Source organism: Macrotis lagotis, chromosome 1 (assembly GCF_037893015.1).
Source record: "Macrotis lagotis isolate mMagLag1 chromosome 1, bilby.v1.9.chrom.fasta, whole genome shotgun sequence".
Taxonomy (NCBI): domain Eukaryota; kingdom Metazoa; phylum Chordata; class Mammalia; order Peramelemorphia; family Peramelidae; genus Macrotis; species Macrotis lagotis.
This window is the reverse complement of record NC_133658.1, coordinates 685,729,072-685,747,188: the sequence shown is the minus strand read 5'-3', so window position 1 is coordinate 685,747,188 and position 18,117 is coordinate 685,729,072. Positions and strand designations below refer to the sequence as shown.

The window sequence follows — 18,117 nt, the reverse complement described above, 5'->3', positions numbered from 1 at the left end:
AGGGATCAAATGCAGACTGACATAATAACTGTAATGGTCTTTTTTGCATGAATGCTTCTTTTTGTTCCAAGGGAGAGTTCAAGATTAAAAGAAAAGGTATATAGTGATTCAGTAGTAACCTCTCAGCTGTAAAGACATTAGCTAAGTATTTTTGTAAATGTAAAGACCTCACCCAGGGAGAAAGTCATCATTAGTAAGTAGGCAACCATGTTTATAAATCCAATAAAGGTTTTTAATTTATAAGAACACACTTGTATGCAGCACAATATTCATTTGTAACATTAATTTGGTTACAAAATGGCAAACAGTCTTAAGTTGCTTTTGATTCATTAACAAGTGTCCTAGTTCTCTGAAAAAATCAAGACATAATTTTACTCCACCGAATGAAAGTGGAGGGGCTGCTGAAAGAGTTGCTTCATCTAGAGTCTCTCCACGGTTGCTATCACCCCTGCCCCAGATTCTGCTTGTCCCCGGAGTGAGCATTCGACCATGAGCTTCTGGAGATCAGGGATTGTCTTTTGCATTTCTTTGTATCCTCAGTGCTGGGTTTAATAATGTTTATTGAATGGACTTTGATTTTTTAAAAGAGTGATCTAGGATACATTTTTCACTGGTATTAGACCCTTACTGGAACACTCTGGGCACAGGTGTTGCAATTAAATGAGATAAGATATATAAATCACTTTATAAACATTAATGCCTCCTTATCAGTGCCAACTAGTGTTATCCTTCTTGTTCTTATTTTTTTCATTGGAGTTCAGACAGAAATGTTCCTGTGAAAAAACCGTTTTCTTTTACCTTTGTTCTGTGAACTAGATACTATAATTACCTTTTGTAATTAAATTACAATTTTGGTTTGAAATTAAAACTATCTGGGACAACTCTTGAAGCAGATACGATGACAGAAGTGATTTGTATATCCTATTTCATTTGGTTTTAATTTCTCTCATCAGGTCTTTGCATTTTGAAAGCTTTTCATTAAACATAGCTTGAAGATTTTGAGTATTTGAGTATTTGATGGGGAAATATTCATTTAATGTGCTATTTAAAAATTTTGTGGATCACTACTGTCTAATCAATTGTGGACAATAATATATCTCTAATAATGCTTTGGTCACAGTAGAGTTAATTTGTTAAATTTTCAAGTATATTTTGAGGTCTGTATTTATAATATGAAGATTTGTCATTTGTTAAGAGATAGAAAGTTTCTCATCACGAAATAATATCTTACTAGTTCTTTGGTAGGTTCCTAATTGTTACAATTTATAATAATATGTTGCACTAGGATCTATTATTTCCTTATATAATCTGTGTTGATCCATAAATCCAGTCTCTTAAAGGATAACTTTTTGGTAATATTTGGTAATATCAGGTGATCATCTAATCCTGAATTGACACTTTTTTAAGCTGATATTTCTTTGATTGTAAAACAACAACAACAACAACAACAAACTCCTCTTTCTATAAACAAATTCTTGTAACTCAGTCATATGTTGGAAACTTTATTGTTGAGAGTTGATTTTGTGGATGTTACTCATGGAAGGCTTTCAGTAAATCAGTGGCATGTACCTACTATCAGACTTTACTATTGTTCAAAGAAATGATATCTGTTCCAAAAGTATTTTTGTACATTTTTGAATTGACAATTGAGTTGTACAATTTTGACTTCCTTTAGGAGGAGGAAGTGTTAATCTTGATATGGCAGCCTTAGGGTGATAGATTCTGTGTTTCATTAATATTATATGGATTTTGTTAGGTTCCTTTTCAAATCTGTCATTATTCATTTTATTATTGTTATCTGAGGTACCATTAAATAAATTAGCTAGAATTTTAAGCTGTGGAGCCAGGGGGAATTAGGTGGCTCAGTGAATAGAGTACTGGGCTTGGAACCAGGGAAAGCTCGTCTTTATGAGTTCAGATTCAGACCTCACTCACTTACAAGCTGTGTGATCCTAGGCAAGTCATTTAACTCTGTTGCCATAGTTGTTTTATCAGTAAAATGAGCAGGAGAAGAAAGTGACAAATCACTCCAGTATCTTTTCCAAGAAAATTCCCACCCCACATGGGGTCATGAAGCATTAGACACAACTGAAATGAGTCATCAACTGGAGCCAGATGTGCCATCCTTTAAATATGGTCATACTGAAAACCAAATGTAACCAACTTGGCTCATGTGCTCAAAGTTGCCAAATCCTTATGAGAATGGTGATGCTACCCTTTTAAAGTAAAATTGGGGAAGCTGAATTCAGAACCTCTTAATAATGTGATTTTTAAAATTCTGTGGAGAATTCTTAGATTATCAGGAATGTTTTAATATAAATATGAAAATACATTCCAAAGTCAAACATACCTATTATTTAGATCATCTGTCTTACTGCTCTAATACCTTATTGCAGATAATTCACAGATATTATTAAGTCTATTAGTTGAATATTCCAAGGATTTCTGGATTTTCCTAGGAAAACCCCATGGAAATTCTGTCCTTACATTGACTTAGGAAACTTGTGGAAAGTTGCCTGAGATACATGAAAGTTAAATGACTTGCCCAAGGTCTAGCAGGTAGCAAGTCTCAGAGATGTAATTTGAGCCCAGATCTTCCTTACTCTAAGCCCTGTACTTCATTGCCTTTTTTATTCTATTAAAATGACACTAAAGTTTATTTCATAGATTCTATACAACGAAGTTGACTGTCAAGAAAATTTTTGCCAAGCAAACCTAAATATCCTTTTAATTGCCATACAAATTGGATCAATGTAATCTTAAATATCCCACCGTAGGCAGAGTCAAAACTACATTGAGGAACTCAAAAGTCTTCAAAAAGATGGATGTTGAAAAATTGTAATTGGAAAATATAAAATAAAAACACAAGAAAGGAAAAAATGTTTTGAGAAAGAAGTTTAAAGGTGGTACTTTCATGACATTTCCCGTTATACTGTTTTCCTGACTCTAGGACCTGTCTTTCATGTTAATCGACTCTGTTGCCATTCTGGATTATTGGCATTTCCCTAATTCTTGCAGATCCTCCAATTCACATAACCCTTGAGCTTTTGTCCCTTTCTTCCTTAACTCTGCACATCTACTAAACCTTATATAGAGGATGAGGGGAAATAAATTACTGCAGGCTAAAAATTCATTAGGTTTTAGGTTTTCAATTTCGAATTACAATCCAATTTTGTAGTTGAAAAGGAGTCCAACTATGCCATCTTATAGAGCAAATATACAAAACAAGTGATTTCCCTTTCCCTGAAGTTATACATGTTATATTTTAGATCTAAAATTTAAAAGAACCTTAGTAGTTCTCTAGGCCATCACTCACCTCTTTTACAAATTAGACTAAGACCTAGAAAATTTGAAACTTGCCCAAAAGTTGCATAGCTGGTATGTGACTGAGGCAAGATCTAAACTCATATTCCCAGACTACAAATCTAGGGTTCCATCTGTTATACCATACTGCTGCATTTATAAGAGTAAGAGATGATGGGGCAGCTAGGTGGATTCAGTAGTTAGAGCACTGGCCCTAGAGTCAGGAAGACCTGAGTTCAAATATAATTTCTGTTAATAATTACCTAGCAGTGTGACCTTGGGCAAATCACTTGCCTTGCAAAAACTTTAAAAAAAAGAATAAGAGTTGATAAGTGTGAATGACTTAACTATTCTCAATAGTACAATGATCCAAGATTCATGATAAAAAGTGCTATTCACAATCAGAGAAAGAACTGATGGAGTCTGAATACAGATCACAGCATACAATTTTTATTTTCTTTGTTTTTATGATTGTTTGTTTTGGTCTGTATCTTCTTTAACAACATGACTAATATAGAAATATGCTTTTGTGTGATTGTACATGTAAAACTTATATAGAATTATTTACCATCTTAGAGAAGGGGGGAAAGGGAAATAATTTTGGAACCCAAACTTTTAAAAATGAATGTTAATTTTGTTTTTACATATAATTGGGAAAAAGTAAAATGCTATTCAAAAAGAAGAATCAGGAATGATTTTATAGCAGTGGTGTCACATGATGCGAGAGTCAAATTTATGATCATCATTAATAAAGATTGTCATGCCTCTTCTATGTCTTATACAGTCAATATAATTTAATTTTCTTTTCTTAGCTTTTTTTTTTGTAAGGCAAATGGGGTTAAGTGGCTTGTCCAAGGCCACACAGCTAGGTAATCATTAAGTGTCTGAGATCGGATTTGAACCTAGGTACTCCTGACTCCAGGGCCAGTGCTTTATCTACTGCACCACCTAGCCACCTCTAATTTAATTTTCTAACCCAGAAATTAAAGGTCATGAAGAAAGCCACAGGTTATATATGAATGAATACTTATGGGTCAAGAATCTCAGTCTGAGGATCATTGCTTTACAGTTTGATTTTGAGTATATTGACTCCCTATGATTATAGGCATTTAAAAAAAAACCCTTCAGTTCTCCTGAGGAAAGAGTATCATGTGCTGTTTGGTTTGATATATAATACTTTTTAAAATGAATTTGCAAAAAATCCTTTCAGTTATGAGTTTTTTTGAAAGGATTAGAAATAAAAATCGTTGTTGATGTTTGTTGGTTAATATTGTAAAGACTTGGTTAAAAATGTTGATTAGTTCATAACTTGTCTAAATACAAAGCTGTTAAGTATACTTTCAAATAAACAAAGACAAACATGACACACCTTTGAGAGTCTTCTTTGGATATGAGTCCAAACTAATGGCAAGAAGCAAAGGCAACCTTCAGCTATAAGCCAAATCCCCTTCTCACCAATGTAGAAAAGTTGCATGCAAGATGGTCAACTATTAGTTTTCTCCTTTCACTTGTCCGGATAGCAAAAATGTGCAGATTATAAACACTAATCTATAGAAGACAGAGAGTAAAGTCTGTATGATAGATTACATTGGCAAACTGACTGCCCAGTGGTTCTTACTAGCTCTAATTAAAGGAAAACTGTGTTGGGGGTCCCAGGCAGAGATGACAATAGGGCAGCAGTCCTTAAAATAGTTGCAAAGGGAAACAGATTCATTTGACTGATTGCATGATGTCTGAATTAATGGCCAGGAAATGAGCTATTATTGCATACTTACTGCTAGGCTATTTTATAAAGCTTGAGTTGTTCATGTTCCCATTTACTTGAACTTGGGGAAATGTAGTCGGGGAAGGGGACCATTGCTCAGTTGTTGCTTGGTGAATATAGAGCCAATTCCAATAATGCTTAAACTTAGGAAAAAATACACTTTCCATCCCTGCCAGTTAAATATTGAAGTTTCTAAAATAAGTGAGCTTATGAAATTCATTGCATAGAACATGTAGTAACTAGCCAATTATCGATTTAGGAAGAAATAGCTTTATGTCCAGTTGCTATCTTAATAGCTGTTTTTATTCTGAAGGATTCTATAATTTGACTCATCTTAAATTATTTCTCTTAGAGAAATGTGATAAATGTCTTTATTTTGTTTTGCTCAGCTAACTCACAAGGTTAAAGCACCATGCAAATGAAGCCAAGGTTATGGGTTGAATTTCTCTATTGGGCACTTAGCTGATCTCCGCTCCATGCCCACAAACCTGCCCTCTTAACCTCAGTCAGCTATCTTGAAATTGCCTGCAGTTCATCACAAGGGCAGTTGGAAAAGAAAAAAAGTCAATGGATCAGTGCAAATACTCCCCACTAATGGTTAGACTAAACCAAAGTGCGAGCCCTACTAATTGCGGGTCAGAAATTTTATCGTCTTCTACCAACAACATTTTGCCGACATGGAAATGGAGACACAAGCAAGTTCAGTGGTTTTTCGGAGTCACAAAGCAAACATGCAAATGGAACTGGGAACAGAATCCAGATGGTCTGATTTTCACTCTGATATATTTTCTGCTTTGTACATGTGTCCCTTCAATACTCTGCTGCCAGTGTATTGAGTTGTTCTTTGGGAAAGAATGTATAATGAAGAATGTTCCATTGCGTAGTCACATTTTCTTCTGCCCTATGAAGTTATATTTGTAAATTATATTTTAGATGACTATATCTTTTTTTACATATCCGTATTTATTCATGTGGACAGGCATTTATGTGTATGTGCATGTGTATGTAAACAGTTATCCCCTTTCATATAGTGACGTTTTCCCTCTCATGGTTTTGATATGTCCCAGTTTGGCATAAAAAATTAATTAGGAATTTTGGGGGAGTTTTGTGGAAGCCACAAATAACAGAAAAAAGTTTTGAAACTCAAAAATGCATAAGATATATGTATAGTATTATATAATATCAACATATTTTATCTTTTAATAGCAAAATAATTTGGACTTCTTCTCTGGTACAGAGGAAAGATCAAATAATTTTACAGATTTTGTGTAAATTGTGGGGGTACCATGCCCCTAACCCCTGTAATGTGGAAGGGATAACTGTGTCTATATATATATATATTATATGTATGTATGTATGTGCATATACATGTAAATACATATTTTTATATAAATATATACATGTCTAGATATGTATACTTATATGGAGAGGGAAATAAGAAAGAAAGGTGGGGGCAAGACAGAGAGACAAAGATGGAGAGACAAAGAGAGAAGGAAAAGAAGGAAAGAGAGAAGGGGAGATAGGGAATATCAGAGTCACTTAACTTCACCAAAGTTGTCCTTATATACCACAAAGGCTAGACTCACAAAATGCCAGCTATGATAGACCCTACTAAGCTAGGAAAGTCTTCAAATATAAGCCCAGTGATAAGACTGTTGTCCAAGAACTAGCCTATGAATTCTGGAACTGTTCATCACTAATTTGGCATAAACACACACACACACATACACACACACGTATGTATGTATTAGGATGGGTGATTCCATTGGAAAGTTGAACTCTCTTGTTACAGATTGGCAATCCTCCTGCAATTTATAATTTTAGAGTTGTCTTTGTTGTTATTGTTCAGCCATTTCAGGTGTTTTCAATTCTGTGACCCCATTTGGGGTTTCCTGGGCAAAGACCTGGAGTGGTTTGCCATTCCCTTCTACAGCCCATTTTACAGAGGAAGCAACTGAGGCAGGGGTTAAGTAACTTGTCCAGGGTTACACAGCTAATAAGTGTCTGAGTCCAGAATTGAACTGAGGTTGGCTGCTCTATCTATTCCATCACCTAGCTGCCTAGGTCACTAAGACTATGTTACTTGCCCAATTAAACAACCACAGGATTTGATCTGAGATATTTATAATTCAGAGGAGACTTTCTATTTAACTATTCCTGGGGGCAGCTAGGTGGCACAGTGAATAGAGCACCCATCCTGGAGTCAGGAGGACCTGAGCTCAAATCCAGCCTCAGACACTTAATAATTACCTAGCTGCATGAACTTAGGCAAGCCACTTAACCCTATTGTCTTTCGGAAAAAAACCTCCCCAAAATACAATCCAACTATTCCAGGCTGCTTCTTATGCATATATGGTTAAATATACATATACAAACATTTGTTTAATTTGAAACTGAGATTGGATTTTCATTATTTCTTCTAAATCAATTAGTTTGTTTTCATTTTACAAGTTTTGGCCTAAGGTAATTGACAAATCCCTCAATAACTGTGGCTTTGCTGTTGACTTTCCTCATTGTTTTTCCTGGAGATGAATGACAATTCTGGTCAGAGCTTCAACCATGCCAGGGGAGGAAGGAGAAGGAGGATAGTAAAGGCTGGGGACAGCTGTTGGAAACTCCATTTTGTTCCTTCAGGGCCAGCAATCATTTATCAATTTCTCCTTCTCTACCTCCCTCTCATCATCCTTTTCTTCCCTAGTCCTCTATTTATTCAGTTTTTACCATATGCACAGAACTATGTTAGATGCTGAGATGGATGTAAAAATCAATATAAGATCCCCCCCCCCCCCAGGAGCTTACATTTACTTGAAAAGACAAGAGACATGAAACAGGTAACTAACAGCATCTAACAGCATGATTAATTGCTAAAAATGGATAATACAGACAAAATGTGCTTTAGGAGATAAGGAAGAGACTAGTATAGACCCTGGCTGTATGAAAGAGTTGGGGCTTGAGCTATGTGTTTTAGGAAAGGTAAGATTTGGACAAGTGAGTGAAAGAGCAAATGGTATTTTAGACTGGAGAAAATAATAGCTAGGTTTTCTAGTCTGAAGGGCAGTTAGGGGGTGCAGTGGATAGTACCATGCCTGAAGTCTGGAAGACTTACTTTTTTAAGTAGGAATCTGGCCTCAGACACTTACTAGTTATGTGACCTTGGGCAAGTCACTTAACCTTGTTTGCTTCAGTTTCATCATCTGTAAAATGAACTGAAGAAGGAAATGGCAAAACACTTCAGTATCTTTGCCAAGAAAACCTCAAATGGGGATCACAATGTGTTGGACATGACTGAAATGACTAGCATAAAAATCTCATCTAAAATTCTTATCATTTTCAACAGGTTCCAGATTTTTTTCCCTGACCACTCAATCTCAGGACCCCTTGAAATTCACAGGAGTGCAAATGGACAAACATGGAAATTCTTGGGGATCAGGCATCATTGAGAACTCTATTGAAGGTGACTGAGTCATACCTTGGACAATAATCCCCCCCACCAGAGGTCATTCATTACCTTGGGGCTCCAGGAAAAATGGACTAGCTTTTCCCCAACCCCCAACATTACTGGGTTTTTCTTTTTTTATCACTGCAGTTGTTGATCCTCAGAGTGAGAAAGGTCACAAAAAGCTCCCTCACCTGTCAGGGCATTCCATTAGGAGCCAATCAGACTGGGCAAGGAAGACATCTAAAACCTCAATGAATTGATGGATATGTTTTTAGGCATCTTAACAAATATATCCGTTTTTTCCCCCCACTTCCTACCTTACAACTCGTTTATGTTGTCTAGATGCAGCCTGAAAGAACCTTGGCTGCTAACCTCAATGGCTTTTTATAATAGTATGTTTTTAAATGCATTTTTTCTACTACAAATGTCAACTGCAAAATTAATAGTTAGAAAAATGGTAGTGAATGAAAACTTTCAGGGTTATAGTATGATAGATTCTGAGCTGGAAGGGATCTTTGAGGTCATCTATTCCAGTTCACTCATTTTTACAGATGAGGACATTTGAGGTGCAGAGTTAAATGATTTGCCTTGTGTCAACAGTCAGTGAGTGCCAGTGGCAGGACTCGAACCTATCTCCAACCAGCTTCAAGTCCAACACTCTAACCTTTATGCCATAAAGTCTCCTTTAGAACTTACTTTATAAGAAATTAAAGAAAACTAGAAAAATAAAGAACACCCTAATTAGAACATTAACCTTTAGACCATAGATTTAAATTTAGAATTTCACAGAATCTTTTAAAGGTCATCTAGTCATCTATATATTAATTATCTATCTATCTATATATCTATGTATAGCTATAGATATATATGATGTTCTTTTCACTGCATTATCCTTTCAGTTAGGGATTTTGGTCAAGGAAAAGAAAGATTATTTTTGGCCTGATCACAGGAAGACAAGTTTTTGCTAAGGGTAGCTGATTATTTTAAATTACTTAAAGTCAATTCAATTAAACATTATACTCACACTATGAGAAAGGCACAGTTCTAAGTTCTAGGGATACGATATGGGGCAAGATTCCATTTGAACCTTCAAAGAGTTTACAATTTAATGGGAAGTAGAGATAAGGACAAAAATGATATGTATGCAAAGAACCACTATACAAGGAAGAATAGTGATGACTACAAAAAAAGAGATTAAAGTGTGCAAAGAGAAATTTGAAGAAAGAGATTTCTTTCAGTATGGGGAAGGCTTCACAGAAGAGGTGCTACCCAAATTGGATCTTGGAGGGAGGAATTCAGTAAAGATAGAACAAAGTTGGAATCTGTGTGTATGTGGCAGGGGCAGGGCAGGGAAGAGGATAGAAAGGGAAAATCTATTTTGAGTATAAAGCAAATAATATGATTTAAGCCACAGGGGCAGGAACAGGCAGATAGATCTCACAGTAAAGTGTCCTCTAGCAGCCTAGAATCTTAGACATTGCCAATGGCCTGGGGTGGGGAGGAGAGAATCTTCAACAATTAGAAGGAAAATTATCATTATAGCACTAAAATAATTCTTTTTTTTTAAAAAAAAGGTTTTTGCAAGGCAAATGGGGTTAAGTGGCTTGCCCAAGGCCACACAGCTAGGTAATTATTAAGTGTCTGAGACCAGATTCGAACCCAGGTACTCCTGACTCCAGGGCCACTGCTCTATCCACTGCACCACCTAGCTGCCCCTAAAACAATTCTTGAAAGTCATATAGTTAAGCTTCTTATGTTTTCAGGTAGTTCAGCAATTGCAATTACCAGGATAGGGAGGCTGTCTGTACTAATTTCCTCTCTCCAGAGATGGGGATGCCTTAGAATTCATTACAATATTATTCTATCCTTAGCCTTCCTGTATTTCTCCTTAAATTGAATATTTGCTCACTGTAATTAAAAAATCCATCCACTTGAAAATAAAAAACAAACAAACTCAGGAGCTAATCCCTCTTATGTTCATTTGCCAATTTCCGAAGGTTGGGGGAGGAGATGGGTCCTCTTGAATAGAGCTAGTTCTGGGTCTATAAAATAATCAGAATATTTTCCAAGTTCATTATAGTGTGTCCTGAGAGTCTTCCACAATCCTAAGGAACTCTGTTATCATTCAGTCAGAGGGATTATTGAAACAAGATCTCATCAGATTTTAACTACTTTCCCAGAAGATTCTTGGAAAGAAACTAAAGCTAAAAGTATATTCATACTTTAGAAGTCCAACCCAGAACTGAGTCTATTCATCATACATTTGACTGAGGCAAAGTAGTTACAATTATCTTCTTTTGGCTGATTACCTCTTATTTGTTCATTAAGTGTCCATGCCATGTGCTCTCTTGGGATGTAGTGAGTCAGTGCCCCACCCCATGAGAAATCTTCAAACAAAGACTGAATGGCCACTTCAGCATGTTATAGTGAGAATTCTTTTTCAGTTATGAGTTAGACCAGAATGACCTTGGGCAAATCACTTAACTTCTCTGGGACCAGCCTCATTCATCTGTAAAATGAGAGGGGATTAGATGGACTAGAAGAAGTCATAGTTATGAGTCTATAAACTCATATTCTGGGATTTTTCATTAAAACAATCTTAAGATCACAGTGATTCCTGCTGAAGAAGACAGATGTTAGAAAGACTTCGTACTGTTACCCAGAGAGCAGATTAAGCACATTAATGATAATAAATCATTTTATTTATAACTACTCATTGAAGCTTTGGGGATACTCCATGTACCACTAAAATACAGGACATTTATCTCTTTAAAAATATGAATGTGAGAACAAAGAGTTTTCTAAAAGCATGGAATCATTAAATAGAATGTCAACTGGCAAATAAAACATGACTCCCTAATGCACTTGTACAATTTTGTATTATTATGTTTTTAGTTTCCTTTTCTTGGTTTAAAATTGAGGCATCTGTGCTGAGACAGAAATCCTGAGGGAGAACTCACACCCGCTAAGTAATCTCACATGTTGTTTCTGGGTCTATAGCATGATGTCACAAATCCCCAAATCATAATTCACATTGTTCCTGTTTCCTTAGAACATCCTGAAACTTAAAATTTACATTTTTCAGACCTTCCCCTTGTAGGCACCCACCCGCTCCTTCCCTTCACTAAATAGCTATACATACTCACAAAAGAATATGCCAACACTTGATCAACAAAAGAAAGTTTCCCCTTGATATCCTGTTTGCAGGAAGACAAAAACATCCCTTTAGATTTCAAGTAATGAACTCATAAATGGGCAGATTGAAGCTGATAATGACAATGTACATTCTGACACATGAACATATCAAATATCTCTAGGAAGTAACTGAGATAACATGTTAATACAAGTCTAAATTGAGTTTTAAAGTAATATAGATACATATGCTATGCAGAAACAGATGAGTTATTAGCATCTGCTGCAAGTTTCAGCTGTCTATAATTAAGGTATAATAATCCCAGGTGGAAGTCACAATTTGGTAGTCACATGCAGTTTCACATAAAAATGTACAAAAAGAATTGTCCCCCAAGTAGAGTGGTCTGAGGTGTCAGGGTCTCTTCACTAGAGGTCTTTAGATTAGAGGGAATGTCAAAGAAAGAATTCCCATTTGGGTACAGTTTGGACAGTGGGGCCTAGCCTGGCCTAAGGATGACTTATTTTTTTTCTTTTGGTACTAGGAGTAAGGAGCAAATCTTATTTTTTCCTTGGACCAGTTAGAGGGGCTATGCCTCTGGGAAATTGTAATTATACAATATATTGACTTTTTATCTTTTTATATAAATGAAAGATATTAGACTTGGGTTCCATGGTGATTAGTTTTGGGGGAAATAAATTAAGCAGGGTCCTCAACTGAAGGTGTTTATCATTTTCAGTATTTTAAAGGGCACTGGCTTGCTGAGATTTGGTTCACTTGATATGAGAGAAGGTTTACTCCCAGGGTTTACAATGGGTCACCCTTATAGCATTCATTATTGGGGGGGGGGGGTGGGAAGAGGCAAAGGTCTATTTTCCCAGCATTGCCCTCTACTGTCCTACTAGGTTCATTGCCTCCTCAGAGACATGGAAGAGGTGACAGAGGGAAGCATCACACAAATAAAGTTAGAAGGGACCTTAGAGGCATCTAGTCCAACCTTCTCATTTTATAGATGAGGAAACAGATATAATGATATGATATGACTTTACCTGAGGTCACCCAGGTAATAGGAGAAACAAGAATTGAACTCAGGTCCAGTGAAAAGTTTAAATTAAATCTATCACCGTCTCCTAGCTTGTGGTTTTTGTCCATTATCCTCCTCCCCCTAGTATAGCCCCAAAACTGGATACAGACCAATCCCCCACTTATGAAAAATTCCCTTAAGTGGACATTGGCAAAGGAACACAGCTCCCAGAAAGCCATCCTTCCCTCAGTACAATTGGAAAACAATGGTGGCGACTACTTTTATGTCATGGGAATCCAGGAACAGAAACTGAATTTCCCGATTAGTTGCAGATGCCTTTCTGCCCTCTCTAACTGGATGTTTTTTAGTTTTTAAGAGAACATTTTCAGATCATTAATCCCCAATACGGTTTGATGCCTTTGGGCTGTGAGGCTTGAAATTATGGAGAAGTCTGAATAAATGTTTAAAAAAGAAAATGCAGACTATAAAGTTAACTTTTGTCCCCCTTCTCTTGAAGAAAGTTTGAGTGTGCTTTGAAGGTTGTTTTCAGCAATGTTCTATTCTAAAATTTCTGCAGCTTTCCCAGCTGCTTAAGCCCCCAAAGACTGTGCATGTTGGCCTATTGAACATGTTTGGCCTGTCATGGTAGGATGGGGAAGGAGGAAAATGACCCCTGTCTGCTCCCATTTGGAATTTTAAAATAGTCCCAAATGACAAACTTGTATTATAAAACATAACAACTCTTTTGCTGAATGAATAATATTTTCTTATGTGTTCCCAAAAACATCTTCACAGCCTGTTTTTATGATTTAATGGGTGAGGAATAAATACCTTAAAAGTCCCTAAGCAAACATTTTTTAGGAATTGGCAAAACAGAACTTTTACTACATGACTCTGGATAACCTTAAGACAGCCAAAACTCACTCAGAAATGATTAATGAAGGAAAACTTTTGTTGGCTCAATCTCAGATTTAGAGCTAGCAGGACCTTAAAGGCCATTTGAGCTAACTTTCTCATTTTACAGGAAAAGAAACTGAGTCCTAGAGAGGAAGGGATTTCCCCAAGGTCATATCTTTAGAGTCAGAGAGCCTAGGATTTTACCCCAGGCCTTTTGATTCTTAAGTACAATCCTCTTCTTATTGCACCTTATTGATTGGATATCTTCCTAAGGTCCAGTGTTTTCAGAATTTGCTCTTATATGAAATTGTGGCAGATCATGATTTTTCATGAAAGCTAAGGTCAAGAAATATTAAAAAATGACAATTTCAAAATTCAAATAAAGACAGTCTGTCATATAGCAGTCATGAATAACACTCCAGTTCTTGGAGGTTCATATTTTGTTCTTCCATAATAACCACCTTGATTTGGAATTTATTATAATGTGGACAAGTACTAGACTAGCATTTGATCATGTATGTAATATATAATGAAAGGATTTACCAAGCAAATTGATAAGGCAATTGCTTAACCTCCCTAAGAGATGAGACTATTTTGAAAATGGAGGCCTACTCCAGAAAAAGTACAATTTTCATTCTAATTCAATTAAACAACTATCCCATGCCTTAAATGTACATGATTCAAATCATTCTTATCTATTCATTGAAGAATCATCTGTTGGCAAAAAATTTTTAGAGGTTTAAGCTACCATTTTATTTCTTTCAAACACATTGTGTTGGAAAAATTCTTTCATTCATAGTTTTGCATTGCATTCAGGTCAAATTACTAGGGGCAAATAGTTATAACTTATAACCAATACTTATATGGCATTAACTGTGTCAGGCACTGTATAAAGAGCTTTATAATTATTATCTCATTTGATATTCAGCAACCTTGGGGGGGTAAGTACTATTATTATTATTATTATTATTTCTATTTTACAGCTGAGCAGACTGAGGCAGAGAGAGTTAAATGACTTGACCAGGGTCACTCACAATAAAAATCTGAGGCCAGATTTGAATTTAGATCTTCCCCACCCTGCTATCCACTCTGCCACCTGGCTGCTCATATAGTATGGTTTATGATAAAATCCTTCTCATGACTTTTGTTAGGAAAGACTTTTTAAAATAGTATTTTAGGGTGGCTAGATGGTGCAGTGGATAGAGCACTGACCCTGGCTGGAGTCAGGATTGCCTGAGTTCAAATCCAGCCTCAGACACTTAATAATTACCTACCCTTGTGGCCTTGGGCAAGCCACTTAACCCCATTGTCTAGCAAAAACTAAAAAAATAATAGTATTTTATTTTTCTCCCCAATTATATGAGGAAAGACATTCTAATGATGCCAGTTCTGCCACTTACTAGTGGTCAAGTCATTCTCTCTGGGCCTCAGTTTCCTCAGTTGAACTAGGTTAGATAACCTCAAAAGTTTCTTCTAGCTCAAAAGCAATGATTTTTCAGTCCATTAGTACTTTGATTTATTTGTTATCTTTTCATAGAAGGTTTATTTTATTCTTAATAAATCTGTCTTGACTAGGATAGAGAAATAGATTCCTGTATGGGAAATAAACATACTAATTTTAGGCAGCTGATTTGATCATTTTACACCAGGAGGAAAGAAAGAAATATGCTCTTAAGTTTTTGAAACACCTATTACCCCGACAAGTAAAAATTCAAGCTGGGGTGACATTTAACTCAACCAGCATAACTTTTTAGTTGTAAAAATATAATTTCTAACTACAGTCAATGAGAGTATGTTTTTGGAGATGCCCTGTTGATGAATCTTCTAAGAATAATCCAGAATTATTTTCCCAAGAAAGAAACAAATAATTACGGCGACCCTTCTTGCTTTTTGTTGTTCTCTCAGTTTGGTTAGGGGCCAGCATGCTGGTAAAGGAGACAAGCCCTCTTGATAATACAAGCTTTTAAAAGGAAAGTCAAGAAATTGATTATGCCATTATTGCTACAGAAATAAACAGGAAATAATAAAATGATGTGGCTGGTGCATAGGAGTGGGTTTCTGTATCTATATAAATCTTGCTATTTTAGCAAATGCTTCTGGCCAAAACCAACCAAATGACTAGGGACATATTACACTGTCATGTAAGATTATTTAGAGTGACTTGAGATTTGTGTTCAAAGACAATATCATTTTTTAAAATAATTGATAAAGCAAAAATACTAAAATATTTTATTTTTCTCAAGGTTCAGAGAAGGGGGAAGGTCACACAAAGGTACATCCAGGTATCTTCTCAGCAAAAATTAATATGGAATTGATATAGAGTGAATATTTTGAGATTAGGTTTTAAATAAGCATATCATATTCCTATGCTCTATATTAAACTCAGTTTCAACACAGCATAAAATGATATTTTCTCACACTGAGAAAAATTTCCTGTACTGGGGTCCAAACACTCTGAAATTCTGTTATCAGGTGCTTCCATAATGTATAGTCATCAATGAATCTAACAAGGATGCATTTTATAAGAAAATCAATAAGAGAAACTGATTATATTGTTGACTGGAGCCAGCATCTAGGAATGAAAAATAGAAAGTAAAATATCACTTACATTGGACTGGATCTCAGTGTCTATAATGCACTGGGGTCTTCTCTAAGATGTTATTAGGTAGCTGGCAAAACCACATGCAGCAATGGGATAAAAATACTTTAGACCTTTTTAAATGTCAAAAACAACCTTAAAACCACTATTTCATCCCTAATCTACTGTTTGAATAAAGTGCAGTTTTCTGTCCCACAAAAATGTGTATATATTTAGGTTAGAATTTATTTGCTGGCCATTGCTCAAAGATACTCAAGGCAAGGGGATAAAAAACTCACATTTCAATGAAGAAGCATTTTAGATATCTCAGTTTTTTAAATATTAACAAAGACTCCTATCATACTGACATCTGGAAATAATGGGAAATGTGTTCCCTGTCCCCCTTCCCCCAAACCTCTGAGGAGTGAAGATCTTTCATTTATTTGTCATCTTGATTGGTTTGGCTCTGGATACTCTCAAGAATGAAGATGCATTGGGGATATACTAAAGACATAATGCTGTCTCATGATCTGCAGAAAGGAAAGGAAAATATTTATGATTTCAAACTGTACTGTGTTTAATTAGAATGATCTTGTCAGTCCTTTTTTAATTTTGTGATGACAGTTTCCTAACAAATTTATATTTCTTTCCCAAACTTGGTATTTAGATCAGATATTCTGCAGCACAATTTGGTGTTTTTTTAAAGTTATATTATTCAGCTAGCTTGAAAAATGCAATTACTGGTATTCTTTTTATATTCTGTTATGTGCTTTTTGTTTTTTATACAACAATCATTTCCCAGTTATAATAATTTAAGTTGCAGTTAATCTATGTATTAGAGGTAGTTAGATGGTGCTATAGTGGATAGAGATTGGGACCTGGAGTCAGGAAAACTCATCTTCCTGACTTCAAATCCAGCCTCAGACAGCTGGATGATCCTGGGCAGATCACTTAACCTATTTGCCTCAGTTTCCTCATCTGTAAAATGAGCTGGAGAAGGAAGTGACAAATTACTCTAGTAGCTCTACCAAGAAAATCCCCAAATAGAGTCATGAAGAGTCAGACATGAAGGAATGACAACCTACAAATCCACATATATATATATATATATATATATATATATATATATATATATATATATATATCCTGGTATTACTGCTATTCTAATGGCTCCTTCTTGATTTCCCCCATTGATTTATTTTCATCCTCCTTTTCCCTCTGAGCCAAAACAACTTTGCATATTCTTCAAGATTCTGTCAGTTCTATGTTCTTCAGAGATCCACTGTCTTCTCCTTAGAATAATTCATCTATCATTTCTATACCAATGACTTCTAAATTTGTTTTCTCAGGACTGTTCTTTAACTCAAATTCTAATCTAATATTTCTAGTTATCTGAATGAAAATGTCCATTTGACACCTGTCACCTCAAACTCAATAATTTTAAGGCAAACTCATTATCATTTCTTGTTTAAACCACTCCCCCCCATATAATTTTGAAATCTCTTCCAAAAACTCCACCAATTTCCTACTTCCTAATTCATATCTCTCCGTGGAGATGGACAATGCCTATATATATTAATATTTCTTTTAAAATATCTCCACTAATTATCTCTTCCTTTTCATTCCTACAGCTTTACCCCTAATCCAGGCCCCCCAGGCTTGAATTGGTTTAGTTCCTGACCTCCCTAGCCTATCTTGTGTAACTCTGTAGATTAATCTTCCTTAATACTGTTTTTTCATGTCATTCCCCTTCTCAAAAGCTTTCAATGGCTCCTAATTTCCTATTAAGTCAAGTCTAATCTGTGCCTAACTTTCAAGGTCCTTTAAAATCTGAACTTTTCCAACATGATTCTGTCTGCCTTACAGAGATGAGGATAAGATGAGATGTAGAGGTGTATGAGGTGAATATCTATGGATATCTATTGGATGATGTACTGAGTTTGGAGTCACTCAACTTGAGTTTAGATATGCTGTATCTTAC

At 35.7% G+C, this 18,117-nt stretch overlaps 1 protein-coding gene across 1 annotated transcript in view; it reads left to right on the top strand.

Moving 5' to 3' along the window:
• MTX2 (metaxin 2) overlaps nt 1-8,772 on the top strand; it is a 134,130-nt gene extending 125,358 nt beyond the window's left edge. The window contains exon 11 of the mRNA XM_074215642.1: nt 8,406-8,772. Within this exon, the coding sequence (XP_074071743.1) occupies nt 8,406-8,426 (21 nt within the window). The 3' untranslated portion in view covers nt 8,427-8,772. The remainder of the gene's footprint in view (nt 1-8,405) is intronic.
• Nucleotides 8,773-18,117: the final 9,345 nt, after the last annotated feature.